The 25,982-nt window shown below is 34.1% G+C and overlaps 14 protein-coding genes across 14 annotated transcripts, besides 3 other annotated features; 4 read left to right on the forward strand and 10 right to left on the reverse strand.

Moving 5' to 3' along the window:
* Nucleotides 1–169: 169 nt before the first annotated feature.
* Nucleotides 170–737: a mobile genetic element.
* Nucleotides 738–5,852: 5,115 nt separating this feature from the next.
* Nucleotides 5,853–6,240: a mobile genetic element.
* A 185-nt stretch (nucleotides 6,241–6,425) lies between these two features.
* Nucleotides 6,426–7,283, reverse strand: TVAGG3_0914340 (protein serine/threonine kinase protein; the record flags this gene model as incomplete). Its single annotated transcript, XM_001301256.1, has 1 exon — nucleotides 6,426–7,283. One exon carries the CDS (start codon nucleotides 7,281–7,283, stop codon nucleotides 6,426–6,428), a length of 858 nt encoding a protein of 285 aa, XP_001301257.1.
* A 201-nt stretch (nucleotides 7,284–7,484) lies between these two features.
* On the reverse strand, nucleotides 7,485–8,156 carry TVAGG3_0914350 (protein serine/threonine kinase protein; the record flags this gene model as incomplete). The annotated part of the gene is made up of 1 exon (XM_001301255.1): nucleotides 7,485–8,156. One exon carries the CDS (start codon nucleotides 8,154–8,156, stop codon nucleotides 7,485–7,487), a length of 672 nt encoding a protein of 223 aa, XP_001301256.1.
* A 357-nt stretch (nucleotides 8,157–8,513) lies between these two features.
* TVAGG3_0914360 (major facilitator superfamily transporter) lies at nucleotides 8,514–9,934 on the reverse strand (the record flags this gene model as incomplete). The annotated part of the gene is made up of 1 exon (XM_001301254.1): nucleotides 8,647–9,882. The coding sequence occupies one exon, from the start codon at nucleotides 9,880–9,882 to the stop codon at nucleotides 8,647–8,649; it is 1,236 nt and encodes a 411-aa protein (XP_001301255.1).
* Nucleotides 9,935–12,171: 2,237 nt separating this feature from the next.
* TVAGG3_0914370 (uncharacterized protein) lies at nucleotides 12,172–12,432 on the forward strand (the record flags this gene model as incomplete). The annotated part of the gene is made up of 1 exon (XM_051251935.1): nucleotides 12,172–12,432. The coding sequence occupies one exon, from the start codon at nucleotides 12,172–12,174 to the stop codon at nucleotides 12,430–12,432; it is 261 nt and encodes an 86-aa protein (XP_051077509.1).
* Nucleotides 12,433–13,406: 974 nt separating this feature from the next.
* Nucleotides 13,407–25,982: part of a mobile genetic element that runs on past the window's edge.
* TVAGG3_0914390 (repellent protein 1 family) lies at nucleotides 14,353–14,811 on the reverse strand (the record flags this gene model as incomplete). The annotated part of the gene is made up of 1 exon (XM_051251936.1): nucleotides 14,353–14,811. One exon carries the CDS (start codon nucleotides 14,809–14,811, stop codon nucleotides 14,353–14,355), a length of 459 nt encoding a protein of 152 aa, XP_051077510.1.
* Nucleotides 14,842–16,182, reverse strand: TVAGG3_0914400 (uncharacterized protein; the record flags this gene model as incomplete). Its single annotated transcript, XM_051251937.1, has 1 exon — nucleotides 14,842–16,182. One exon carries the CDS (start codon nucleotides 16,180–16,182, stop codon nucleotides 14,842–14,844), a length of 1,341 nt encoding a protein of 446 aa, XP_051077511.1.
* Nucleotides 16,444–16,881, reverse strand: TVAGG3_0914410 (uncharacterized protein; the record flags this gene model as incomplete). The annotated part of the gene is made up of 1 exon (XM_051251938.1): nucleotides 16,444–16,881. One exon carries the CDS (start codon nucleotides 16,879–16,881, stop codon nucleotides 16,444–16,446), a length of 438 nt encoding a protein of 145 aa, XP_051077512.1.
* On the forward strand, nucleotides 16,927–17,187 carry TVAGG3_0914420 (uncharacterized protein; the record flags this gene model as incomplete). Its single annotated transcript, XM_051251939.1, has 1 exon — nucleotides 16,927–17,187. One exon carries the CDS (start codon nucleotides 16,927–16,929, stop codon nucleotides 17,185–17,187), a length of 261 nt encoding a protein of 86 aa, XP_051077513.1.
* On the forward strand, nucleotides 17,212–18,069 carry TVAGG3_0914430 (uncharacterized protein; the record flags this gene model as incomplete). The annotated part of the gene is made up of 1 exon (XM_051251940.1): nucleotides 17,212–18,069. One exon carries the CDS (start codon nucleotides 17,212–17,214, stop codon nucleotides 18,067–18,069), a length of 858 nt encoding a protein of 285 aa, XP_051077514.1.
* On the reverse strand, nucleotides 18,149–18,673 carry TVAGG3_0914440 (organellar and viral DNA polymerase type B; the record flags this gene model as incomplete). Its single annotated transcript, XM_051251941.1, has 1 exon — nucleotides 18,149–18,673. The coding sequence occupies one exon, from the start codon at nucleotides 18,671–18,673 to the stop codon at nucleotides 18,149–18,151; it is 525 nt and encodes a 174-aa protein (XP_051077515.1).
* On the reverse strand, nucleotides 20,597–21,580 carry TVAGG3_0914450 (organellar and viral DNA polymerase type B; the record flags this gene model as incomplete). The annotated part of the gene is made up of 1 exon (XM_051251942.1): nucleotides 20,597–21,580. A coding segment is annotated over one exon (984 nt), but the record flags the coding sequence as incomplete, so codon positions are not given.
* On the forward strand, nucleotides 22,017–22,487 carry TVAGG3_0914460 (uncharacterized protein; the record flags this gene model as incomplete). Its single annotated transcript, XM_001299436.1, has 1 exon — nucleotides 22,017–22,487. The coding sequence occupies one exon, from the start codon at nucleotides 22,017–22,019 to the stop codon at nucleotides 22,485–22,487; it is 471 nt and encodes a 156-aa protein (XP_001299437.1).
* On the reverse strand, nucleotides 23,253–23,861 carry TVAGG3_0914470 (KilA, N-terminal/APSES-type HTH, DNA-binding family; the record flags this gene model as incomplete). The annotated part of the gene is made up of 1 exon (XM_051251943.1): nucleotides 23,253–23,861. The coding sequence occupies one exon, from the start codon at nucleotides 23,859–23,861 to the stop codon at nucleotides 23,253–23,255; it is 609 nt and encodes a 202-aa protein (XP_051077517.1).
* Nucleotides 25,098–25,915, reverse strand: TVAGG3_0914480 (organellar and viral DNA polymerase type B; the record flags this gene model as incomplete). The annotated part of the gene is made up of 1 exon (XM_001288181.2): nucleotides 25,098–25,915. A coding segment is annotated over one exon (818 nt), but the record flags the coding sequence as incomplete, so codon positions are not given.

Raw genomic sequence — 25,982 nt, forward strand, 5'->3', positions numbered from 1 at the left:
GAGTGTGACCAATAGATCCCTCTCATCATGCAGATAATGGATCAGGTGTCTGTTCATTCCAAAACCAAACTTATGAGGCTACAAGTGTGCTTTTAGGCAAAATCTTAATTGAATGCCCTCTCAAAATTGAATGCATGAACGTGGAGCCTTAATCTTTATAGAACTATTCGGCAAACCCAAATTTTAGCTAAAAGTGACAGGGAAAAAAAACGTTTAGTATTAAAAAAAAGACCGATGAGAGCTTCGTTCGAAATATAGAGGGAACTGAGAATGCGCAACCATTCTCAGGGAATATTGGATGCTATTCCCGTTCCCTCTGTATGGAAAATTGAGGTTTTCAAAGGGAGTTAAAATAATATCAAATTTATACTAATTTACTTCAAAATACAAAAGTATTTGACAGCTAAAATTAGTTACTTTAGCAAGCCTATCAATACCCTTTTACGATTATTGCTACTTTTTCGAAATAAAAGTAAAAACAAATTTATACTAATTTACTTCAAAATACAAAAGTATTTGACAGCTAAAATTAGTTACTTTAGCAAGCCTATCAATACCCTTTTACGATTATTGCTACTTTTTCGAAATAAAAGTAAAAACAAATTTATACTAATTTACTTCAAAATACAAAAGTATTTGACAGCTAAAATTAGTTACTTTAGCAAGCCTATCAATACCCTTTTACGATTATTGCTACTTTTTCGAAATAAAAGTAAAAACAAATTTATACTAATTTAGGCGTGTGGGCAATTTTAACGACATTTTTTAACGCGATACGAGCGTAAGTCCATAGAATGTGTTTTGAGGGAAACTATAAAAATCCAAAATAGAGGTAAGTGCGCCATTATTACCTGCGAAGTTACATGGAATAAATCGAAGAGTAAGTACAAGATGATCTTGCATCTTTCCAAGTAAATGAAATTTATTAAAATTAAGATGATAATATTCATTTATAGTATGTGTATGATGTGTTTTCAAAATTTCTTCAAATAAAATGCAATGATAATTTTTGAATAATTTTTTTCTTGTGCATATTTCATTTTTTATTAGTGAAAATATCATTACATCAATAAGGAAAGCACAATCCAAATTCATATTAGTTAAATTAATCTACGACCAAAAGCCCGCCAAATTTGAATTAAACCTCCAATTTAAAATTTTCAAGTCTACGGAACCATCCTTGGATCATAGTAATCATTCATTACAAAATGGAATCTTTTGGTATTGTGCGGGCGATACCATAGATTTCTTTTTATTGATAATGCTATTGAACAAGCTCATTCCGTGGATTTTCATTTAGAACTTTGTTTCATGAGTTTCTGGAACAATATAACATCTGAAACCTTTTGTGCGGGCAAAAGAAGGGATGTTTGTTGATTGAAAAATGCTCATTTAAAAGAAGTTCTGAAAAGAAATTTGAAGATGATTTGTGGGTTGTGTAAGGTGTAGGTGTTGTGATATATGTGGAATGGAATGATCCTTACCTAAGTCATTGACTCATCCTTACCTCAGTCATTGACTCATCATTACCTCAGACAACAACTCATCCTTACCTCAGTCATTGACTCATCCTTACCTCAGTCATAGACTCATCCTTACCTCAGTCATTGACTCATCCTTACCTCAGTCATTGACTCATCCTTACCTCAGTCATAGACTCATCATTACCTCAGTCATTGACTCATCCTTACCTCAGTCATAGACTCATCCTTACCTCAGTCATTGACTCATCATTACCTCAGCCATAGACTCATCCTTACCTCAGTCATTGACTCATCATTACCTCAGTCATTGACTTATCCTTACCTCAGTCATTGACTCATCCTTACCTCAGACAACAACTCATCCTTACCTCAGTCATTGACTCATCCTTACCTCAGTCATTGACTCATCCTTACCTCAGTCATTGACTCATCCTTACCTCAGCCATAGACTCATCCTTACCTCAGTCATTGACTCATCCTTACCTCAGTCATAGACTCATCCTTACCTCAGACAACAACTCATCCTTACCTCAGTCATTGACTCATCCTTACCTCAGTCATTGACTCATCCTTACCTCAGTCATAGACTCATCCTTACCTCAGTCATTGACTCATCCTTACCTCAGTCATTGACTCATCCTTACCTCAGTCATTGACTCATCCTTACCTCAGTCATTGACTCATCCTTACCTCAGTCATTGACTCATCCTTACCTCAGTCATTGACTCATCCTTACCTCAGTCATAGACTCATCCTTACCTCAGTCATTGACTCATCCTTACCTCAGTCATAGACTCATCCTTACCTCAGTCATTGACTCATCCTTACCTCAGTCATTGACTCATCCTTACCTCAGTCATAGACTCATCCTTACCTCAGTCATAGACTCATCATTACCTCAGTCATTGACTCATCCTTACCTTAGTCATAGACTCATCAAAGAGAGAGACTGAGTGTTGGATGTCAAAGAGAGACTGAGTGTTGGGTGTCAAAGAGAGACTGAGTGTTGGATGTCAAAGAGAGACTGAGTGTTGGATATCCGTCTCTTATTATATAATTATTTCACATATTAATTAATTTATACCCACGAATAAAATCTTTGATAACTCAATGAATACTTATCCAAATCTGAATCTACACCGGCCAGAGATTCATATTTCGTTGCCAAATCGCGAAAATATTCATTATTGACAAAGTTATATCTATAATAGTATTGAACTAAAATATGGTTTTGAAAATTTAATATAATAAAATTATTTTGAATTTAAATGTAAAGTTGTGGTAAGGAGTTAAATTAAGAAAGAATAATTGAGTAATTGAGTGATATTTGATAAGTTAGGGAGAAAATTTCACATACATTGAAGTAAATATATGTTATTGCAAGAGTTAGGATGAGTCTATGACTGAGGTAAGGATGAGTCAATGACTGAGGTAATGATGAGTCTATGACTGAGGTAAGGATGAGTCTATGACTGAGGTAAGGATGAGTCAATGACTGAGGTAAGGATGAGTCAATGACTGAGGTAAGGATGAGTCAATGACTGAGGTAAGGATGAGTCAATGACTGAGGTAAGGATGAGTCAATGACTGAGGTAAGGATGAGTCAATGACTGAGGTAAGGATGAGTCAATGACTGAGGTAAGGATGAGTCAATGACTGAGGTAAGGATGAGTCTATGACTGAGGTAAGGATGAGTCAATGACTGAGGTAAGGATGAGTCAATGACTGAGGTAAGGATGAGTCAATGACTGAGGTAAGGATGAGTCAATGACTGAGGTAAGGATGAGTCAATGACTGAGGTAAGGATGAGTTGTTGTCTGAGGTAAGGATGAGTCAATGACTGAGGTAAGGATGAGTCAATGACTGAGGTAAGGATGAGTCAATGACTGAGGTAAGGATGAGTCAATGACTGAGGTAAGGATGAGTCAATGACTGAGGTAAGGATGAGTCAATGACTGAGGTAAGGATGAGTCAATGACTGAGGTAAGGATGAGTCAATGACTGAGGTAAGGATGAGTTGTTGTCTGAGGTAAGGATGAGTCAATGACTGAGGTAAGGATGAGTCAATGACTGAGGTAAGGATGAGTTAATGACTGAGGTAAGGATGAGTCAATGACTGAGGTAAGGATGAGTCTATGACTGAGGTAAGGATAAGTCAATGACTGCTGTAAGGATGAGTTGTTGTATGAGGTAAGGATGATTTATTCTCTTCACTACCTATTACTGACGGGTCCATGGTAGTATTCATTTTATTTTTATCGTTTTATTTTCCTTCAATTTCAACTCTAAGCATCAACTATCACACAATAGTTCCTCTACCTTACACCCAACCAATCCCATATTGAATCTTAACTTTTCCTCCTGATATTGATAAAATAAATTTCAATTGTTCGTTTCCAGATCTTGTTAAAGAAAAAAAAATTCACTCCTCTTAGATACAAAGAGAACTACTTTATCTAAATTTTTCAAAAAAATACATTTTCTTATTTTACATATTAAAAAGTACCAATTTTTATTTCAAAATTTGAAATTTATGATTTTTTTGGAAAACTTTTCGATTTTCTGACACGGTAGATGCTTTTTATTTTATACACTATGCCTAAAATTAACTTTTCAAACTAAAAAAATCCTAATTAGATAATTTTTCAAATATTTAATCAGTTAAATTGAATATTATTAAACTATGTTATTATTTAAATAATTTCCATCTTTTGTAATGCATCAGCACATTACCTGAAAACTTTTTAATCATTCTAGAACAAACCAACATCGTATAATCCCATCATAGCTAATCATCCATTACAATTCTGCCTATTCAAGAGCTCGTGGTGAATTTCCTAAGTTCATTCCCATTCAAAATAAAGATATTCAACAAATTTCTTCCAAAAGAACTTCGTAAACTAACTAACAAGAATAACATCTTCCATTATTTTCAACATAAATACATTTTCAAAGAATAAAATGTTCTTTAATGATTTTTTATTTGGTGAGAAATTTGCAACATTATTCTTTCATACTCAACTTCAATACAACAACTAACATATGATAGTTGGAAAAAATCACATAATAGAGCAGGTAAGTATTGTGAAGCTGAACTTTTATTTATCTGGTGTGATATGACCAAGCGAGGGACTCAGACTGCTGTATCTGTGGAGCAACATGACCAAGCGAGGGACTCAGACTGCTGTATCTGTGGAGCAACATGACCAAGCGAGGGACTCAGACTGCTGTATCTGTGGAGCAACATGACCAAGCGAGGGACTCAGACTGCTGTATCTGTGGAGCAACATGACCAAGCGAGGGACTCAGACTGCTGTATCTGTGGAGCAACATGACCAAGCGAGGGACTCAGACTGCTGTATCTGTGGAGCAACATGACCAAGCGAGGGACTCAGACTGCTGTATCTGTGGAGCAACATGACCAAGCGAGGGACTCAGACTGCTGTATCTGTGGAGCAACATGACCAAGCGAGGGACTCAGACTGCTGTATCTGTGGAGCAACATGACCAAGCGAGGGACTCAGACTGCTGTATCTGTGGAGCAACATGACCAAGCGAGGGACTCAGACTGCTGTATCTGTGGAGCAACATGACCAAGCGAGGGACTCAGACTGCTGTATCTGTGGAGCAACATGACCAAGCGAGGGACTCAGACTGCTGTATCTGTGGAGCAACATGACCAAGCGAGGGACTCAGACTGCTGTATCTGTGGAGCAACATGACCAAGCGAGGGACTCAGACTGCTGTATCTGTGAGCAACATGACAAGCGAGGGACTCAGACTGCTGTATCTGTGGAGCAACATGACAAGGTGATTCAGTTTGCATTGATTGATAGTTCAATATCAGACCAATACTTCTCTTCCATGTTGCGGGCATGGCGAGGCATTTTCAAGATTGGTACCGAAATTGGCTACTATCCCTAAATGCAACAATCATAAATGACACTTTTATCAAAAAACGTGTTTAATTCAAATTTGGCGGGCTTTTGGTCGTAGATTAATTTAACTAATATGAATTTGGATTGTGCTTTCCTTATTGATGTAATGATATTTTCACTAATAAAAAATGAAATATACACAAGAAAAAAATTATTCAAAAATTATCATTGCATTTTATTTGAAGAAATTTTGAAAACACATCATACACATACTATAAATGAATATTATCATCTTAATTTTAATAAATTTCATTTACTTGGAAAGATGCAAGATCATCTTGTACTTACTCTTCGATTTATTCCATGTAACTTCGCAGGTAATAATGGCGCACTTACCTCTATTTTGGATTTTTATAGTTTCCCTCAAAACACATTCTATGGACTTACGCTCGTATCGCGTTAAAAAATGTCGTTAAAATTGAACCGCGCCACGATTATTGCTACTTTTTCGAAATAAAATAAATTTATTATCAAAAACCTTTTTTTTCTAAGTAAAAATAAACGAAATTTTTTACCTTATGAACTTTTGATGGAAATATGCAAATTTAAAATAATAAAGAAAGCCGCGAGCGAAGCGATCGGCTTAGTTCGAAGATTTTGATTCAAATCTTTGCTGATCTGTAATTCGCGGAAGCCGCGAGCGAATCGAGCGGCTTAGGTCTAAGATTTTGATTCAAATCTTTGCTTATATTCCTTAAATTCTTTATGAAACTCGCAACAGTTCCATAAAAAATTTTAAATTCTAAACTGTCGAAATTACCGATCGGTAATCACACCCTTCACAGGCGTGTCACTTTTAGCTAAAATTACCCCTACTCGAACTATTCTCGGATAATGTCGATAAAGAAAACATAGTTCAATTAAAATATTATGTTAGATAAGAATACTCATTTGAATAATTTTCAATTCTCAACTATTAATGCAAGTTGAGTGTTAAAGCTTTAATGGTAGAGGCGAGAATTTAAATTTTGATAAACATAAATACTTTTTATTAATAAAAGAATTAAGCATCAACATATGCTTCATTAAGTGCATCATTTGTTGAATAATTATCAATCGCTTCTTGAATTGAAATCGAAACAGTTTCAATAAGAGCGTTAAACTGGTCGGATTCAATTCTTACAGGAAGCATTGTGAGTCTCAGCATATCCTCATCAATGAAAATCGCTGTGAAGACAACGTAAGAATTGTCAACGGTGTTTCTAGCGTAGATATGCATATCATCTGGGTGAAGCCATTCATATTGAGCGTTTGAAAGACATGTTTGGAGTGTAAGCATAAGTTCTTCGATAGGAATTGGGATTTTTTCAAATGATTGAGGTTCCATTTCGAGTTCTGGAGTGTCATTAAATTCAGCAGTGTATCTTCTCTCAACAAGTGAGAATGTTTCCGGAGAAGAAACGTCAGGAATCGCTCTGCGACGTCCGAATGAATCTGCTGAATTTGCAGAGCCCATTGGGAGAACATTTGGTGAGATGATGAATGCATCGTTAGGAATTGCATCATCAGCAGAAGAATCAGTGGGCCATTTGAGAGTATCAATTGAGATATTTCTTGTAAGCATATGAGCGAAAACCTTGGCCATAGTGTGGGTCTCTGCACGAAGTTCTTCGTTGATCTCCTCATCAGATTGGTATCCAATTGACTTCAGGACAGTATATGTTGCCCATGGAACGTCTTTTGGATCAACCGGGCTCGTAATAAATGGAAGACGAAGAGGTGTTGGAAATACGTATTTTTCTAGGCAAAACATCCTGAATGATGGGTGAACTTTAATTTGATCGATTGTAATTCTGAGGTTTGGATCAACTGTAAGCATTTTCGAGATGAGATCTTGAATTGGAGGTGGAAAATCTGGCATTCTATACCTTCCTGATTTAACTTTGGCCAATAAATTGCGAATTGATGGATCATCAAATGGAAGTCTACCCTGCGTGTTAGTAAATTCGTTAAAACATACATCTGCAAATCATTTAAGCTTAGCGTAACTAAAACTAATAGTACAAAAAAATTATATTTGTTCTAAGATAAAACAAATTACAATTAATTTTCCTTAAGTAAATTAAGTTACGGTAGCTATGTTTGATTTGCGTGATGTATTAAAAAAAATAATACATACTGCAAGTAAAGCGAATAAAATGACGCCAAGAGACCAAATATCTGCAGCTCTTCCATCATATGTGCTTCCCTTTATAACTTCGGGAGCTGCATAATGTGGAGAACCGCAAGATGTTTCTGCAATATTTGAACGCATCCAGCGTGCAAATCCAAAGTCTGCAATCTTGATGTGGTTGAACTGATCCAAGAGGATATTTTCGGGTTTAAGATCTCTATGGCAAATAGCGTGTTCATGTAAATATTCTAAGCCATAAAGCAATTCGTGGAAGAAATGCATTCCACATTCCAGTGTAAGCGATTTTCGTTTAATTAAGAAGTCGAAGAGTTCGCCATTTTCGGCATACTCAAGTACAATATAAAAATGACGATGAGATTCAAAGCATTCCTCAAACTTAAGAAGATGAGGATGATTTAAAAGTCTCATCAAACCGACTTCCCTTCTAATTTTTGTTTCTAATTGGGGCTTTGCTTCGAATAATGATTTTTTTACGATTTTAATGGCATATTGTTGTCCTGATCCTTGCTTTGTTGCAATCCTTACTTTTCCTGTTGTTCCTTTACCTAATGTACGTCCAAGAGTATAGTCTCCAACTTCTTGTTTACGATCTTCAAGCATTTTTCTTGATTGAATAAATATTATACAAAAATCTATCGTTCTGATTTTAAATTCGCTAATTTGAGTCTTTTGCTCTTGTATTATAATGTTTATATCTTGTCAAAATCTTCTATCGAAAGTATTCAATCGATGACAAAAAAATAGATCACCGTCATATTTTAATATAATAAACATGCTATATAATCAAGTTGAAAAAGCTAAGCTCTATTCAAATATGCCATGAATTGCAATCAAACTAAATAATTGTTTTGTATTTGGCTAATTTTGATATGTGGTCATCATTTGAAAATGGTTGCTAATGTATTATTCGCTAGAAATGCTTTTTATAATTTGATTATTTTCGATGAGAGTTTCAACCTCAATTGCTGGCTCAAAGCAAGTTAAGCTATTTTTCCCTAACGATTTATAAACATAAAGAATAGATCAAATGGGTGTAAATTAAATCATATATAAACAGAAATTAATTATTTACAAAACAATATAAAATACATTAGTTATTTATACTTTTTGTGATAGGGTCTTTGATATCGAGTAGGTCATCTACTAGGTCGTCGTCATTCCAGTCAATACCTCCCATCTTTGTATTTGATGGTTCGATAATGTAAAAGAAACCAAATATTGCACCGAGAGCACTAATTACACCATAGAATATGCATGTTGCGGATTGTCCCATGCCTTCTTTCATCCATGGGAACATGAAAACAACAATGAATGAGCAAAATTGGTTGACAACAACAACCATTGTTGCAGCCATTGATCGGACAGAATCTGGGAACAATTCTGGTACAATAAACCATAGAATTGGTCCCAAAGCTAAACCGAAGAAGAACAAATAAAAACAAATAATTACAATCGCAACCCAGTTCGTAAGATTATAAGAAGTGTTTATTGAAAATAGGAAGAGCATAATGGCACATCCTAATGCTGAAATACAGAAAAGTGGCATTCTTCTAAGATAATCCACAGCAAAACCGCAAATGAAAACGCCTAAAAACTGGCAACCCATGGAAATTGTTGATGCAATGCCTGTCGCTAATGGAACACCTGCATCTTCGAAGCTTTGACTCAAATTAGATAAAATTGCATTAATTCCACAAAATTGTTGAATAAACATCATCGTTAATCCAACAACTAGCTTTTCCAAATAGCAATCCTGGAATAATGTATCTTTTTCTCTATGAGTATTAGAATCACTTTCTGATTTTCTCCTATTTGGAGATGTTTCAGGACAAATCCATATTAGACATGCTCCAAGAGCTGAAAAACCTATTCCTGTATAAAATAACGTTTTCCAATTTGCGTAGGTTCCTTGAACGTACATTATTGTAATTCCAACGACGCATCCAATTTGATGTAAGTTCCCAAAAAATCCTCCTAGTTTTGTAGGCGCAATTTCGATTAACATTGTCGGACATAATGATGTGAAACCACCAATGTCTAAACCAGCCAGTGCTCTGGAAAATATAGCTATCCAAAATCTTTCTTTTGACATAAAAAGGGAAAGAACATAAATTCCCGCAGCAAATATATGTAAAAACATAAAAGCTAAGCGCCTTCCGACATAATTTAATGAGAATGTTAGTATAAAGGGACTAAATATAGCGCATAATGATGTTATGATGTTATACCATTGAAGTGCGCTATCTGATTTATTCCAATTATGGAAAACTGTTGTCATTGGAGTTGGCAGGCCAACACTAATGCCAAAATTGAGGCTTCCAAGCATGATAATAAATCCATAAATTAGCTCTCTGCAACAGATATTAGCCATTATTGATAATTAATTCTCTTCTTATTTTTTTGAATGTGTTTCTGAATTGAAAAGGTTTTACACCACATCTAATTGAGTTGCGTTCGCATGTTAAAAGAATAATGAACCCGTACAAAACCCCGTAGTTGTTCAGATGCAATTCAAAATTGAGAAGTATAGAAATTATATTTTGATGATTATTTGATATATGAAGACTGAAATTATTAAATATTGAAACATAAAACAATGATTTTATTTGAAATTTGAATATGCTTGAAAATTTTAAAGGAATTGCGAAAATAATGAAAACAGACTCTAAATTTGTAATCTTGAAAATTTTAATTCAATGAAAAGCGGCAGAAAATTTCTTTTGTTTTCAGAAAGGTAAGTAATATAATCCTTTTACATGAACAATAATAGTAATATAATAAAGCTATACTGTAATGGTTGCAATTTCTAATAAAATATCCAAATTTCTATACCAAATATTTTCAATAATTGTAATTTTGCCATACCATATGCTTGATAGCAATATACTGCGCGAATTATGGATAGATTTAATTGATAAGTTAAATTTAATCCTTGAGATGATGGTTCAAAAATTCGAAAATAAAATAAATCATTTTGATATAAATAAATTCCATTTAAAACTATTAAATGATTGGGGAGAAGCTTCCTAAACTTTTTAATCCCATAAATATGGTCATTATCTGGAATAAAGAGTTAAGCGTCATATGTCACTTTTTGTACTCAGGAAACATCGACTTTATGCGTTATGACTTTTCGATGAGGAAACAAGTGTTCACGTATTATAAACTTCCTTATCCCAATAAATCGGCCCTAAACATAATTAATTTTAAGCATTATAATGGTCTCTTTTCTATGATAACCAAATCAAATTGGTTATCATAGAAAAGCACCAAAAACTAGAATAGGAATCGGCAATATGGAATTATGAAACAACTAGGATAAAATGGATATGGGACATTCATGAATGCATTCACTTTTTTCAAGACTTTTTAATGAATTTCAAATTCCTCAGATTATTTTCAATAGATTTTCCGTACCATATCATTTTTATTAGACAAAGCTATCTTTTCGATGAAATTTTTGCAAAAATACTCTGTTTTGAAAAAGATTTATGTAAATTTTTTGATAAAAGTGTCTTGAATGATTATCATTGATAATACCATTCCAATTGAATGCTGTTTTCGGCTGCTTTTATAAAAATTTGATCATATTGTACTCATAATTTTTTTTTGTATTTTGGTCAAAAACTAAGCTAACATCAGCTGTATATTTGCATAAGCCATTAATAAGCTTTGGTATAGGTTATACTGAGTTTAGACGATCATACAATTTAGACTTTTTTCATTTAATTTAGTCTAACAAAGAGTGATTATCTTACTATTTGATTCATAAATATATAGGAAATAATAGTTTTATACCTTAATATGATAAAATTTTATAAAATTTTCCCTTCTCCTTTGGCAATATTAGTCATTAATAGATATATTTAACATGATGGTTCTAAATATATGAATAGATAAAATTTTCCTTTCAATTTTACGAACCAAATTTATTACCATATCCTAAATTTTTTCTATGTTTATAGACCTTTGGAACTTTGTATGAAGTCTAAATATACATGTAGAGTATTCAAACAAAACAAATATCAAAATCTAAACCTTTGAATTACCTTCAATGCTTAACCGAATTACTAGATCTTATATATATGTGTGTACTAATACCTTTTGATGCATAAAAAACTCCAAAAGAGTTTCATTTTTAAAATAGTCGATATCAATTCAAAAAATTGAAACTATACCGTCAACTGTCAATTTTTCAATAGTTCGTTTTTTTAAATGTAATTGCTTTTTTTATATGCATTAATCATTTGATAGTAGTGGGATCAAATTACATATCTTAAAAATGTATTCCGAGTGGAAAAAAAATCAATAGAATTGACCACAGATATCTGTTTAATCCAAAAATATTATTAGAATCATATTTAATAAAAATGCTATGCTTTTAGAAATAAACGGAAGAATAAACGCACTGTTTCAAACCGTCAAAATTGAATTTGTGTCAAATATCTTGAATTTACAATTTTAGCTATTTAGATAATTAGAGAAGCATTTGATCAATTTTTGTGTTAAACAACTATTTTTCGAATTTCTGAGATATGAAAATTAATTCACTAACTTCTTAAAAACATGAATTGAATGAAAACTCTTAGAAGAAATGTTCATATCACTTTCATTAATGGAGTACAAGGATGATTCCGAGTTCTTGGATGATATCCAGAAGTCCAAAACCCGATCCAAGGAAATCGTGAGAATGCAAATGCACTTAGCTTATCTTGATGAATCAGAGCCCGCAAGTGAAGATGAAAATCAAGCACCAGCTAATGCCGAAGAATTTAAAGTTGTCAGAAAGTTTAGCTTACAAAAATTCCTTGAGGCACACCCAATCTTAAATGTCAAAGACCTTTGTAACTTTCTTTGGATCAACTCTTGTATTTAGTTGATGTTGTTCGCGAGCATGAGTTTTCATCCAGACGCGGTCGGAAAACGGTTGTGATCCATTAGATGCGTTATTCCTAACATTAACTTACTATTGCACTTATCTTCCATTGCAAAAAATGTCAGGAATTGTTAGTTTGAAACAGAGTTACCTCAGCAAAATCATTAACAAAACAACAAACAGGATGTTCCCAATTTTCATTGCTGAATTCATTCCAAAACAATATTCTCCCTGTGACAAGGAGTTCGATAACTTTCCAACATGTGTTGCTGCAGTTGATAGCTCTACTATTCCTTTTACCGTTCCTCTTGATCTTGCTGAGCGTAAAAGTTCATGGGATGCTAAAAACCATTGCAATGGTATGAAGGTTCAAGTTCTTGTTAATCCTTTAGGACAGGTAATTCACATGAATACAAGTTTTTTAGCTTCAGTTCACGATAAGAAAGTATTTGATTTATCAGGAGCTTCAGATTTTTTACATGTCCAACGTGGAGTTGAATCTGTTGCATTAGGACTTCTTGCAGATAGAGGTTACATCGGTATTCAGAAATACCATCCAACAGCCGTCATTATGCAAAGAGGTGATGACGAAGAAGTTACAAAACGCAATAATGCGATTGCACATGATCGCCAAATTGTCGAACGACGCTTTGCACGCGATAAAAGTAATTGGAGTGTCTTGGCAATAGGATATCGTGGTGAAAAAGGCAATCTTCCACTTATTGTTCAAGGATTGTTTGCTTTAGATAACTATCACATCGATTCCACACCTCTCAGTGAGAAGGATAACTGCGATTTTCCTTGCACTCCAAAAGATGAAAAAGAAGCTGCAGCAACACCAGAACCAAATGGTTCAGGAAGCCCAATGCCAAAGCCAAGATGTGTTCCAAAAGATCTTTATCTCCAAACTCCAGAAACTCCAATGAAGATTCCATCTCCACTAGCTGGATATGAAAAGATTGATAAGATACTTGAGTTAGTATACCTAAGTCGTGTACTGAGGCACTGCGCGCCTCCGTACACAACTTAGCTGTTTTGACACTTTACAAAACCAGTAACGTATATTTTACAACACAAACACCAACTTAACCTTAAATATTTATAAAGCCGCCAACCACTTCACCTCACTACTGTAAAAAATAAACGTTCTCACTTACAAAAGTATTGCAACTCTTCCCATTGCTGTGCTTCACACAATAGTTCATATTCTTCAGTATCGCTGCTGTCGCTCCAATCGTCAGAGTCAAAATCACTGTCATAGTTTATACCTGTAAGTTTTGACAAAGCTAATGAAACACGTTTACCGTTTGTATCGTATGCTTGTATAAACTTTCCATTCTTCATTCCTTCATAAACGCTCAAACTAACTTTACCCTTTCTCCCTCGTATCTGATAGAATGTATTTTCACGAGGAACGAAGAACAAATTCTTGAACTCATGACCATTGTAGTTTGTTATCTCAATAGTTTTCGTCATTTACATAAAAATAAAATAAAAAATAAACTTAAAAATAAAATAAAAAATTAATGATATCACCACCCTCACACGTATGAAAACATCCATTTAAATTTAGGTGAAGTGGTGAGATCTCACCTCTTTTTTCACCTGTTTTTTCACCCTGTTGAATTCATTACTTTATAACTCTCTTCCTTTCTCCAACTCTTCTAACTTCTTCTTAAGTTCAGCAATGTTGTCCTCATGAAGTTTAATCTTTCTCAAAATTCCTTCTTTATCTAATGGTTGCTTTATCTTTCTAAACTGAACTCTACCATCCTTCATAGTATGAATGTAAAAACCTTCTGGAATAGTTCCTGATTTAATGTATTCTACCAAAAACTTTTGTTTCATTGCTTCAGTGACTTTATTTGTCATTTCAATCAAATAAAAATTTTAATATTAAATAAAAATAACGTTATTTTTTCAGTAAGGAAACGCAGGAGTTTTACGATTTATTTGTGGTGTAGGTTCTGGTTTAAATGTTGGAGTCGGTTTTGGAGTTGACTTTTGAACAGGAGTTTGTACTTCCATAGGTTCAGGAGTCATTGAAGGTGTTGTTTGTGAAGGCGTTGGTTTTGGCGATGGTGTCGGAGTTTGTTTAACTTCAGCTACTTCAGTATTATTTACAACATTTGCTTTATTTCTTTTCAACATCATTACTGCTCCTGCTGTAGCTAGCAAACCTAGTGGGAGACCATATTTTATATAAGGACTTGACCAAATGCTATTTTTGACAGGAGCTGGTGGAACACCTAACCTTGGTGAGACTGCTCTTTGCCATTGTGCAGCTCGTAAGAAATATTCAATAGGTGCTCCATAATCGTTTGGTAAAGTTTGTTTCATAGATGGTGAAGGTTCACGAGAGCTTGATGAAGAACTCATTTATAAGCTTTAAAAATAAACGTTCATCCTTTATTCCTCACTGTCGTCCGTAGCTAAGTTATAGTCATCTAATCTTATTATGGGGATGCCATTAGCACGCACCTGAATGGCAAAGCAACAATCCCTCATAAATCCAATAAGTGGCTTTGGTACATTTTCAGTTGCTAGTTCAATAGGTCCTTTAACAGACAATTTGTATGTTATTGGAGCAGTAGATGTTTGACCTTGTTGGAAGCAAAAGTCCACTTCTGTTGGAAAACCACATAAGAAATGTGTGTTGTCATAGCTATCCCATTTATGTTCCACACTACCATCATCCACCAATGACCTCATAACATCTTCATTAAATCCAATCATATCATTGTTTGTATTGCAGGCGTTCGCAACCATTTCATAAAATACAGGTCCATATGATTTTTCAGGTTCTGCAGGCATATTTCCATAAGCTCCCATGGAAAGCTGAAGATATTTAAACTTAGGGTTCTCAAAATTAACATAATAGTTGTCTTTCTTTCTAAATAGTGCCCAAATACTTTTAACATTAATAGGCGTATAAGCTGCTGTAAATGTTGCACTTGAACTATCTGTATTCTTTGAGAATGAACCGTCCATAGGAATCCAATCCATAACTTTAACAGGAAAACATAAAGCCTCGTTTGTATAATGTTCTACAAGTTCTGTATAAATGTTAGGGTCTAAAGAGAATGACTTTGGATGAATGAAACATTCATTAAAATCCATCTTTGTTCGAAATAGTTGCTGGGTTACAGTTGTAATAGTAACTGTTCCACTAGCTTCTATTGCCTTCGTTATCATAGTGAATGGTTCATTCCATGGAACAAATTTATTTGTCGGTGGATTTGAATCTGAAGCAAATGCAACTTTAAGAGTTGGATTGAAAGCAATGATATCATTTACAGATATAGATGTGCATTGTAAGGCGTCGCTACTGAACTTTACTTTAAGCTGAATGTTACCAGCAAATGCAGGAATAAATCTTATAGCTTCTAATGGAAGGAATCTTCTAACAGGAATTCTTAAACGAAGCTTAAAATCAAATGATTTTCCTGCTGTAATTGGACCACTAACAATTTGTCCTGTTCTGCATGTTCCCGAATGACTCCATACATCTTCATGTCGAGTCTTTGAGAAAACATCTACTTTCTTTATTTGTTCGGTAGTTTGTGAGTTTGAAGTTATATATGCTTCTTCTCTTGCGTTGTCTTGAGAATATACGATACGACCATTTGCAAGGATTTGATATCCAGCAACTGCATAGAAAGCGTCATCGAAACCAATCCAAAATCCTGGTGGGTTTGTTTTATTGGAACCTGAACCAATTTCTTTATCTACAATAAATTGACCTTCCATCTTATACGTAATGAATGTATTGTAAAGGTCCAACATATTTTCACCAGGAGGTGAGAGATTGAATGTTACCCATGTGTTATCTTTAGCAGTTCCAGGTTGTGATGGAATCTTTGCGTCAGAATATTTTCTATTAGTGTCACCAATTTGAACTGCATTGTCTATGATATCGAAATATGAGCGAATCTGATGAATATGCTCTGCTGGAGTAAATTCGTTTAGCTGTTCGTTCTGCATGTATTTACTTCAGATAAAAATATCTATTTACTTCATTATTCTCACTCTTCTTCTTGGCATTCGTGGTGGAAGTTGTTTCTTGACATTTTCAATGAACTGTACATTCTCTTTTGTCTCAACTTCTTTCACTGGCGGGTCAGGATTCTTTGACTCGGTTTGTTTTTCAATGAAATTCACGAACTTTGCAATAAGCTCTTGGTTCGTTATTGAAAGTACATCTGGCTTCTTTTCTTCTGGTTCTTTTGGTGGCTCAGTTTGAACAGAAGGTTTTATATGGGCTTCGTGGTCTTCACCCTCGGTGCCATGCACCTTAATGTTGTCGCTCTCTGCATTCGCTAATGGAACCTTTCTTTTTCTTACGTATATTTTACCATCTTTACTCTGACTTACGTAATAGAAAGGATGTTGTATTCCTCTTGCGTCATTTAATATAATAGACTCTCGCTCTGATTTTGACAAGCTCATTTTACATCGGTTAAAGTTTTAATTTTGTTTTTTATCTGCAGTCAAATGACTCAGACAAGTCATATGGACAAGACCCAAGGGGTCATAGATGTTGAAGCATTGAAGAAAGAAATTCGCGAGCAAATTTTATCCGAACTGAAGGAACAAAAACAAGAACAAAAGCCAGAGAGACCAAAGAGAAAACTTAGTGAAAAACAACTTGCTGCATTAGCTGCTGGAAGACAAAAGAACCCACGTTTGCTGGCGAAGAAAGCTAGAGAAGAAGCTGAAGCAAAAGCTAAAGAAGCTGAAGCAAAGAAAGAGTAAATGGTTTATTTTTATCCGAATTAAATGTATAGACAAATACCTTTAACTGTTGCGTTCAGTAGTGAAAACCCTGACGTCAAAATAAAGGGGAACAGAGTAACGTTTAAGTTTCCAACAGACTGGATTGTGAACATAAATGAAGAGAAGTACATTGGCATAACATCTATGTATATAACACGTGCTTTTAGAAAGGTTGACTTTATACTTCAAGTCGAGATAGAAAATGACGAACAGTCTTTAAGCGCCCAAAACATTCACATATACAAATACTTTAAAGACGATACAACATTGTTGCAATGTATGATTTCATTTAATGAGATGTTCGAGAAAAAGTTCAACATTGAAGTACAAACTTTACAGCCTTTACGTGAGTTTCTTGCACAACTGAAGGAAGAAGGTAGTCGGCCACAACTTATAGACTTTCATTATGAATTTAATGAAAATGAAGATGGAACTCATGACTGTCAGTTTGTTATATATTCACCATTCAATGAAGTAGCTAAAAAGAAAGAAAATCCATTACGTATAAGGTTTCAAATCTCTGAACCCAATGATGATTTCAAGAATGTTTTCAATTATGATGCAATGCTTCCGAGGAAAAATGAATTTTCAAAGATTGTAACACCTGGCATTTGGGATAGAAAGCAAGCTATATTATATTCAAACTTAAGTAAGGGAGTTGAAAATGAGTTCATTGGTCATACAAGAACTTCACCACTTCCTAACCCTAAATACTATAAATTAACTGGCTTCAATCGTGAGTTTTGGATAGACATGTTCTCCACTCATGACCATAACTGCCCAGTGTTCTTACCTCCAGACCATAAGGACTGTCTCTATATTGAAGCACAACTCTTAAACTCTACCATTGCAGTATTGTAAATGACCACATGGGCTTCGCCCTTGCCGCTAGTTTTATTTTTATCACGAATGACCTCATTGCTGACAAAAATAAATGACCTCAGAACTTCAACTTACGAATAAAGCTTGTTTTAGTCGTTATTGAGAAGTTAAACTTCTCTTCAAAGCAAGGTTGACATGACTTACATAAGTCAAATCCAATCTCTTGACCATCATAAAGTGCTTTATATAACTTCATAACACTGAACTCAGAGTCTTTGTCAAATTTTCCTTGCGGAACCATTAAACCTTTATCTTCATCATAGAAACACTGAACAGAGTCAGGAAACATTTCATTAGCGGTTAAAGCAATAACATCTTGCTTCACGCCTTTCATTCTGCAGTGAAATGCAACTTCATTTAAATCATTCGTGAGTAAGTCTATGTAAGTCTTCTTTCCACAAAATATTGACTTGTATGCTAAACTTTGTTTTCCAGGTGTTATTTCTGCGAAGTCAGAATGAAATTGACCAAGGTTTTTACCAATGAGAACTCTTCCATAACGTTTCTCAAACTCTTCAGCTAAACGAGGGATATCTTCATTGTAGAGATGCATACTGTCCGTATCGCTATAAAAGATGTCCATTCCTAAGTCTTCAGCAGTACAGAATACTTCACACATTATTCTCTTCGACATAGACAGAATGTTAACACCAAGTGGGCAAAAGTTAAAGTGTCTGCAAATGCTTTTGGTTAGCTTGAAAATAGTTTTATCTGAACCATCCAAACCTTCGAACTTCACTATATGGTTGTAGTTTCTTATAGCATATCTTATAGCATCTTTGTCATCTACTATGGTTATTTTTGACTCAATAGGAGATAGAATAGTTTTGCCATAAATACTGTTCAGAATGAGCTTTATATTTTCTTGCAAAGGATTTCCTTCTTTCTTATACTTTAACCTTAACTCAAACAACTTCTTTACTTCATCTCTTATTCTAATATCTCTGTTTCCATCGTAATAGTATCCTTGCAACACTTCACATTTGACACCTTGATATTTTATGAGGTCTTGTAATGTTATATGGTCAACATACATTAAACAGCAAGTGTTTGAACTTCTGGGAACGTTAAGTTCTGGATTTAGTTCAGGGTCACAAACTATTAAAGGAAAGTGTCTATGTATTCCAATCTCTGTTATCTTAATGAGAACAAAGAAGCCGGACATAAACTTTTCACCAATGGGTTCCTTTTGGTCGTCATCGAATAAATGTCTCATGAGATACTCTGTGCTTAACATCTCATCCTTCAATACTTTTGGAATTCCTTCTAAAGTATAAAGTCTGGCGATAGCTGAGGGATATAATGAAACAGCATCGAAGTCAGCAATGAGTTTCTTTTCGCTCTTTTGTTTCATGTTATCTGACAGCATACATCTTCCACCTTGAATACAGCGTGAAATAAATTCTCTTGGTTTATTTGAGAGGTCATATAAATTTCCATTCGGGAAGTACACTCTGTTCTCAAACAATTTGTTAGCAATAGAACAAATACTAACGTAGTCATATACGTTTAAATCAAACTCTTTCAATAAGTCATTGCGGAACTTTACAAAACCTTCTCTTAAAATTCTTACATCTTGTTTGCAGTAAAACGTGCTATATTTTTCTAAGTCGAAATGGTTTTCATCTATTCTGCAACCTTTGATGGAATCTATGTTTTTCATAAATGTATCTGCATCCTTGACAAACTTACAAGCTTTAGAAATGACACCAGTTCTGTTGTCATTTGCTAACAAAGTACTGCTGTAGTAGTTATATGGAAATACTTCTTTCGGTCCTGTTTGTAAGTTAAACATAGCAGGAAATAGTTTAAGTTTCTTATTTATAACACTGTAAGAGTCTTTTATAATAATTGCCCTTCCTTTATATAAGCCAGTTATTTGCATTGTTCGTGAACCTTTAATGATGGGAGTTCCTTTCACTTCTGTCATGTGTCTTAAGATGAAGTTTATATCATAGCTGAGGTTATGGAAATATATTAAACTCTTGTCAGGAAGTCGTTCCAAAAATTCTGTTGCACAGTTCTGACCCCAAATGCTTTCACTCACTGAACCATCTTCACTGTCGTAACATATGTTAAAAGCTTTATGAAAGCCATCGGTACTACACTCAAAGTCAGCAAAGAAAACGTGCTCAGGAATGAACTTGCACTTATTTTTATTTACTTCTTTTGACTCGGCTTTCTTCTTCAGTTGTACACAATACTTTGGAGCATATGTCAAATCTTTAAATGGTGCAAGGTTCTGTTTATATAAGTCAGTCGTATATGTGAAAAGTTCTCCATAAGAAATAGGTTCGAAATATTTGCACTCCCACAATGTTTTCATAACATCCCATAACGGTGTAGTTCTATCCATGCGAACAATGTATTTACCATCTCTCATTGTATATATTTTCATCTGTTTCTCAATGTTCATTCCACCACAAGCTTTGAGAATTTCTTTATAGTTTCGAATGAAATATGTTGTCATTGGAAGTCTTTCATTTAACATGTAGTGGTCTTCAACAAGAAGTAAGTCAATAGTTCGAACAGTTTCACATTCTTTTGGTATGTATCTCTTTATTTCATTATGTCTTGAGTCATTGAAGTAACCAATGGTAACATTAAATGCTATACCTGTTGCGTCAGAAATTTCTTGTACTTTACTTTGAGGAAAGTCTCTAACACGAATGACTTCTCTCATGTGGTCAATAGTTTCTTCATTTACTCCAGCCTGAATGCAAGCATAAACGAAGCAGTTATCTTCTGTCATAAGTGTTGCAGTTCTTTTGTTCAGTTCATTGAAGATTTGGTAGCGTTCAAGATTTATAGGTAATGTGCAAAGATACTTCCAGAACTGACCGCTTCTCTTCTTATAAAACTTCTTTTCACCATTATCTTTCCAAAAGCTTTCTATAAGTGCTGGGTTTCCTGTTTGCTTAAGAGCTTCCAAAATGGCTTTCTGGTCATTTGTCAGTGTGCTTTCATCTCTATATGGTCTCTTTTTTGGTTTGCCTTTCTTTACATCTGACATCGTTAAGCCTTCATATTCTGTTAAATCATACATCTTTATTTCAGTAAGATTCTTTATGTTTGTCAAGAAGAAGTCATAGTGCATTTCAACAATACCTGCAGCATTTGCTTCTATCTCTGATATAAAGTTCTCCTTCAAGAGCTGATGTAGTAATGTTCCAATATTATTGAGGTTTAACGTAGAACATTCATACTTTCCACCAAGTTTATAACATACCATCCATCTTTGTTGGGAGTTTATTTTAATCTTCTCTAAGAGTCTCATGAAAACCTTACCGAAATGTTTGTGTAAGTAGTCTCTGTTTGGTTCATCTAAAGCTTCGATGTTAAAGTCAATGAGTCTATTGCCTGACTTCACATTTCTCTTCCTATTCTCTTCATCTTTCTTTAACCATCTCTCACCTTCTTTTGGTTTGTCGTCAATGGAACGAATGACATCGTTAGCTTTGCGAACTTGTTCTATAGCACTTTTAAACATCTCTCTTCTCTGTTGTTTCAGTGTGTCGTCTCTTCTTCTTGTTTCACCAACGTTCGCATTTGTTATGTCAAACATTTCTCTTCTTACTTCATGTGGTACTGAACGTCTATGATATAAGTCAATAGCAACGTCATTTAAAGGAAATGCTCTTACATGGACTTCGTCCTCGCCGCGTTGCGGCTTTATGAACTCATGAATTCTATCATAACTTATTGCACCATTGTACTCTTTAATGAAGTCAGCGAGTGCTTTTTTGTTTGTTGCGTAATGCTTTGCTACTTCTATGTTAGCTTCTGTAAGAAGTTGTTTTATTTCCGAGTGTTCTAACTTAGACAACTTCCGATACATCTTTAGTAGGAAATAAAAAAATTTCTTAGAAAAAATTAGCTTAGATTTTTTAAGGTTAGTTTTAAAATATTTCAAACTTTTTATTATAATGAAACACATGCAAGATTACAAGTTCTTTTCATACAATGCTCTCGCTACTGCCATCAAGAATGAGTTCAGTAACGCGATAAATGTGAACGTTATATTCAATAAAAAGTCTGTGAAAGGATTATATACATCGTTTGTTAAACCATATGCTATCGTTATTGACAGAAAACGTTACACACCACATGAAATAGCAGTATTACTTAAACATAAAGGAATATATGTAAATATTAAAGATTCTCATTATACGATTATGAAGAACTCTAACGTTGAATTTTTCAGCATTGTTTTAGATTTAACGCAGCAGAAAGAATTCAAGAAAGGAGAAAATGTCGTTAAATATTATCCTTCATCTCTGAGGATGATAACGAATAAAGATACACTCCATAAAATCCTACCAAAGGTTGAAGAAGCTTCTATTGACATTGACGAAGGAAGTGAAATGGTTGAAGAAATTGACCCTGAAGCTATTTAAGCAAAAATATATTTTTGGTTAGTCTTCATATCGACATTTTACAACAATTAAATGGTAAAAACAAAATAAACTTGACGAAGTGAAGATTTGCACTTCGTTTAAAATACACTATTTTTGTGTTATGAGTGACGAAGTGAAGATTTGCACTTCGTTTAAAATACACTATTTTTGTGTTATGAGTGACGAAGTGAAGATTTGCACTTCGTTTAAAATACACTATTTTTGTGTTATGAGTGACGAAGTGAAGATTTGCACTTCGTTTAAAATACACTATTTTTGTGTTATGAGTGACGAAGTGAAGATTTGCACTTCGTTTAAAATACACTATTTTTGTGTTATGAGTGACGAAGTGAAGATTTGCACTTCGTTTAAAATACACTATTTTTGTGTTATGAGTGACGAAGTGAAGATTTGCACTTCGTTTAAAATACACTATTTTTGTGTTATGAGTGACGAAGTGAAGATTTGCACTTCGTTTAAAATACACTATTTTTGTGTTATGAGTGACGAAGTGAAGATTTGCACTTCGTTTAAAATACACTATTTTTGTGTTATGAGTGACGAAGTGAAGATTTGCACTTCGTTTAAAATACACTATTTTTGTGTTATGAGTGACGAAGTGAAGATTTGCACTTCGTTTAAAATACACTATTTTTGTGTTATGAGTGACGAAGTGAAGATTTGCACTTCGTCAATTATGTTCGACATGGAGCGTTTATGGAAACAATTAAATGGTAAAAACAAAATAAACTTACCGATATTTTTTCATTCTTCCTCTTTGAAGTTATCGAAATATTCTGTTATTTTTTCCTTCAGTAATGGTAAGTCTTCTTTGAATGTAAGTATTGTGCAACCTTTGATGTCATAGTGTGTTTGAGGAAGAGTATTTTTGACAATTTCCTTTATTTGCTCATTCGGTGTCATTGAAATCGGTAAGTTTTCACGATAGAACCAGTTTCTGTCAGATTTATATATTTTAGCTAAGTCGTAAAAGCTCTTGTTGTTTCTTCTGACTAAATGCAACATAATCATATCTTTATCTTCTTCTTTCTCCATCTCTTCAGCGTAAATCATATACTTATAGCTTTTTTCCTTTCCTTTTGGTACTGAACGTGGTATTCTTTTCTGTATGCTTTTGTCTTTGGATTCAATGACTTCATCTTTTGCATGAAGTTTCTTTTCCATCTCTCCACGTTCTGCTTTATATAGTTCATCTAACATCATGAAAATATAACAAGCATAACGAGGTGAAGCCCACATTGCTACAGCATTTACTAAAAGTCTATGAATATAATATCCTTTCAAACCCGGAGCCAAATTCTTGCGATTTTCGTACGGAATCTCTTCCCTCGGTTTTCCGAGGGTAGCAAACATATGAGGAAATTCTTCTAAAAGTTCTTTTGTCTGTTGGTTTTCAAACCAATGATATGCTTGCTTTGTAGAACGAAGAGCGTTCATTATACTTTGCATTTGGTACATGTCGTCTTTGACAGAACGAATGAGTCTCAATTGTTTGTTATACTGTATGTATTCGTATTCTTCATTTATGGCTTCATGAACGATAGCAGTTGTTGTGTTCTCTAATGTTGTCATTACTGTCTTTATATTCCGGATAAAAAAATAAATAAAAATAAAACTAACTTTATTTTCTGTGTTAAAGAAATGTTAAAAATTCATGGTTACATATGTGAAAAGAAGTCACGAACAAATGAAGGTCATAAGATTCAGCACATAATTCTGAATTGAATGGTGTGTCATACATGTCAAACCGTCAAGAATTGAAGGAGATACGAGGCTATAAAGATTTTGGATATTTTCTGACACACACCCTGAGGGAAAAGTGACAAAACACGACGATAGAAAAAGTGACAAAATGAGAGAAAGTTGTTCCCCGACCAAAATGCAATCATGTTGAAAAAGTGACATTTGTAAAGTTGGACGATAGGATTTCCTGAAAAAGTGCAAGTCTTGTTCTGAATCAGGACAAGATTTGTCTTGAAAAAATACAAGACTTGTTCTGAAAAAATACAAGACTTGTCTTGAATCAGGACAATTGTTCTCAAATTTGAGAACTTTACAAGAAAAACTGACTAAAAAGTGCAAGACTTGTTCTGAATCAGGACAAGATTTGTCTTGAAAAAGTGCAAGACTTGTTCTGAAAAAATACAAGACTTGTCTTGAATCAGGACAAAACTTTACAAAATGTAAACTTTACATAACCGTTTCTATCGTATATGATATTTAGTTGACATTGTAAACTATCTTCATGTAAAGTATGGCGGTTTGAAACCGTCGGGAACCTTCACTTTTTTGACGAACTTTCCGCAGCAATTTTTAAAATTTGAGAAAACTCAACGGTTTGACACGTGCCATATGTCATTTTACTCAGAATTTTGTGCTGAATTCAGCAAAAATAATTTTAGGTGAAGTGGTGAAATCTCACCTCTTTTCTCACCTCTTTTCTCACCTCTTTTTCACAAGCGTCTTACATGAATTGTATGATGTATATTTGAAATCCTAAACAATTTCGTAGCTTCTATTTCTTCGCTGAGGATATCAAAAGTTTTAACAATGCCGAAAGTCTCTTTATATTTCTTCTTGACGTCAGACAGAAGGAAATCGTCAGCTGTTGGATAGTTTTTGTTCAGAAATGCTAACATGTCCATTTTGTTTTCTGCTGGTTTCTCTGCTTCTTTCTTTAAGTCAGCATAGTCGTTTCGCATACGTTCTATCTCTTTGACAGAATAGTTATATTTCCTTATTGCTGCTTTACATTTAGAACATTGTGGGTTCATTTTAGCATTGTACATTGAAATTTGACCTGCAAGTACAACTATAGCGTCAATGGTTTTCTTTAACTCAAAAGCTGCGGGTTTTATTTGTCCGTTCCATACTTTACCTCTTCTATCTTTATCTCTTATCTGCCATACACATTCAGCAACTAATGAAACAAAGTTGTCGTATGTCTTAAACTCCTCCGATTTATATATGTCAGAAACATTCTTATATACCATATCGCAATCTTTGTCCATAACTTTATGGTTGCAATGATATCCTAGAAACTCATAGTTAACCTTACGTATGAACTTCTTTATTTCAACTGAGTCGGTTGGTCTGACTTCAATTTCATCGAATTCAGGAATAGTGAGCTTTTGTTGCTGGATTTCAGGCAATTTGGGTAAATGTTCCACCAGATCCTCCATTTCATAAAGATACTGTTTATTTGTTTCATCTTTCGCACTACAGTCTAAATTACTTGTTAAAAGTTCTTGTTTGATCTTCTGGATTTCTGTTTCAAAAGTATATGAAGAAGGAATAAAGCTTTTCATCTCTACCAACATTGACGTAGGATTCATGACTAATGAATTTGGTGCTGTTGTTGTGCCGTTCGCGGCTTGAATTGTTGTTGTGCCGATTGTTGAAATCATATCTTTTATACAAAATAAAAAAATAAAAAAAAAAAACTAACTTTATTTTTTCTATCTTAAGGAAATT

Source organism: Trichomonas vaginalis, chromosome I (assembly GCF_026262505.1).
Source record: "Trichomonas vaginalis G3 chromosome I, whole genome shotgun sequence".
Lineage (NCBI taxonomy): Eukaryota > Parabasalia > Trichomonadida > Trichomonadidae > Trichomonas > Trichomonas vaginalis.